This window comes from Trypanosoma equiperdum (assembly GCF_001457755.1).
Source record: "Trypanosoma equiperdum strain OVI genome assembly, contig: ctg_18, whole genome shotgun sequence".
NCBI classification, from domain to species: domain Eukaryota; phylum Euglenozoa; class Kinetoplastea; order Trypanosomatida; family Trypanosomatidae; genus Trypanosoma; species Trypanosoma equiperdum.
In genome coordinates, this window is record NW_027123949.1 from 1 (window position 1) to 1,349 (window position 1,349).

The following is a 1,349-nucleotide window of genomic DNA, read 5'->3' on the forward strand; positions in this document are numbered from 1 at the left end:
AGCAGTGTTCCCCATGAAAGGAACGCTGCTGGCTCTTGGCTTCCCCCGATGATACGGGGTACTGGACCCTGGCACCACGTTGAGGTGGCCGGCATCGCCAGGAATAATAGCTGAAATAGCCGCTTACTCTTTGGCTTTGCACTCTTTCCTGTGCTTATCCCAAGTGCGTTTTGTTTTGTTACATTTACCCTCTTCAGTGGCTTTGCACTCAGCTGCGGTCGTTTTATTATCCCCGTCATTCGTTTCTCCTTGTTTGTCTGCTGAATCTGCTCTCTTGGAGGAGTTTTCTTTTGTTTGGTCTGAGCTGGTGCCACACTTGGTTTCTCCTGCAGCTCCCAGTTTAAATAGGCCTGCCGCCGCTGCTGTGGCTAGGTTTCCGCTGTTGGTTACATCGCTCAGCTTCGTTGTTTTCTCTTTGTCATCGCTGTAGTATGTTACTGTTTCGGTGTCCAGCTTCGCTAATACGCGCTCTCCTAAGTCTGTAGCGCTGTTTCCATATAATGTGTCTATTTCTTTTTGGACGGCCTTTTCGTTTTCGCCCTCTATTTTGTTTGTTGGGCTCAGTTCTAGTGCTAGCGTCGCAACAAGGCGTTTGAGGTTGCTGTTGCTTAAATAGCTATCGGCGGTTGTTAAGTCAGCTATCGTTTCGAGCTGCTTGAAAGCCTCGAAACCTGCGGAAATATTTCCGTCTGTATGTTCGTCCGTGACGTGTGTCAATTGATCTGTTAGCTTTATAATTATTTTGTCTGTTTGTCTTGCCATGTCTGTGTCAGGGTTGGCAAAGCTGTCCGTGGCGCGCCTGTCTAGCTTGATATGTAGGTAGTCTGTGTTTTGTTCGACACCCGTGCAGGCTCCGGTGCCAGCTCGGTCTGTGCAGCTGATTTTAACAGCGCCATGAAGTACGGGAATAGCTACGCCTTGCTTTGCGTTAAAATTTTTGTCTGTTATTGTGTCTGAATCCGGTACTGTTGCTGCTGGGCATTCGGTTGTTGGTGATCCTGAGTGTTTCGCTCCCGTGATCGCCACATTAGCAAAGTTACTGCTGCTCCCTGGTGTTATCTTGGCTTCGTCGGTCTTGGTCGCGGTGCCTCTTAAGGCGTCGTATGCTGCGTGTAGTCGTGTTAGGTGGTCAATAAGGTCGCCTGCTCCTTTGGCGTTTTCTGCCAGCAATTTGCTTCCTTCTGTTGCTTTTTAAATAGCAATGGCCGCCAGCGGGCCGTACTTGCCTTTCTGCCTCTTGTCTGATCTGAGGCTGAGTGTTACCAGCTTGCTTCTGATGTCACCGCTTGATGCTACTTTTTGTGTGGCCATCGTCAGCCTGCTTTTTACGTGAGCAATTAGTGCTGTTA

General features: G+C 49.1%; 1 protein-coding gene across 1 annotated transcript; it reads right to left on the minus strand.

Annotated features, from left to right (window-relative positions):
• Nucleotides 1-123: 123 nt before the first annotated feature.
• TEOVI_000051200 (uncharacterized protein) lies at nucleotides 124-762 on the minus strand (the record flags this gene model as incomplete). Its single annotated transcript, XM_067223570.1, has 1 exon — nucleotides 124-762. One exon carries the CDS (start codon nucleotides 760-762, stop codon nucleotides 124-126), a length of 639 nt encoding a protein of 212 aa, XP_067079671.1.
• Between the last annotated feature and the right edge of the window lie 587 nt (nucleotides 763-1,349).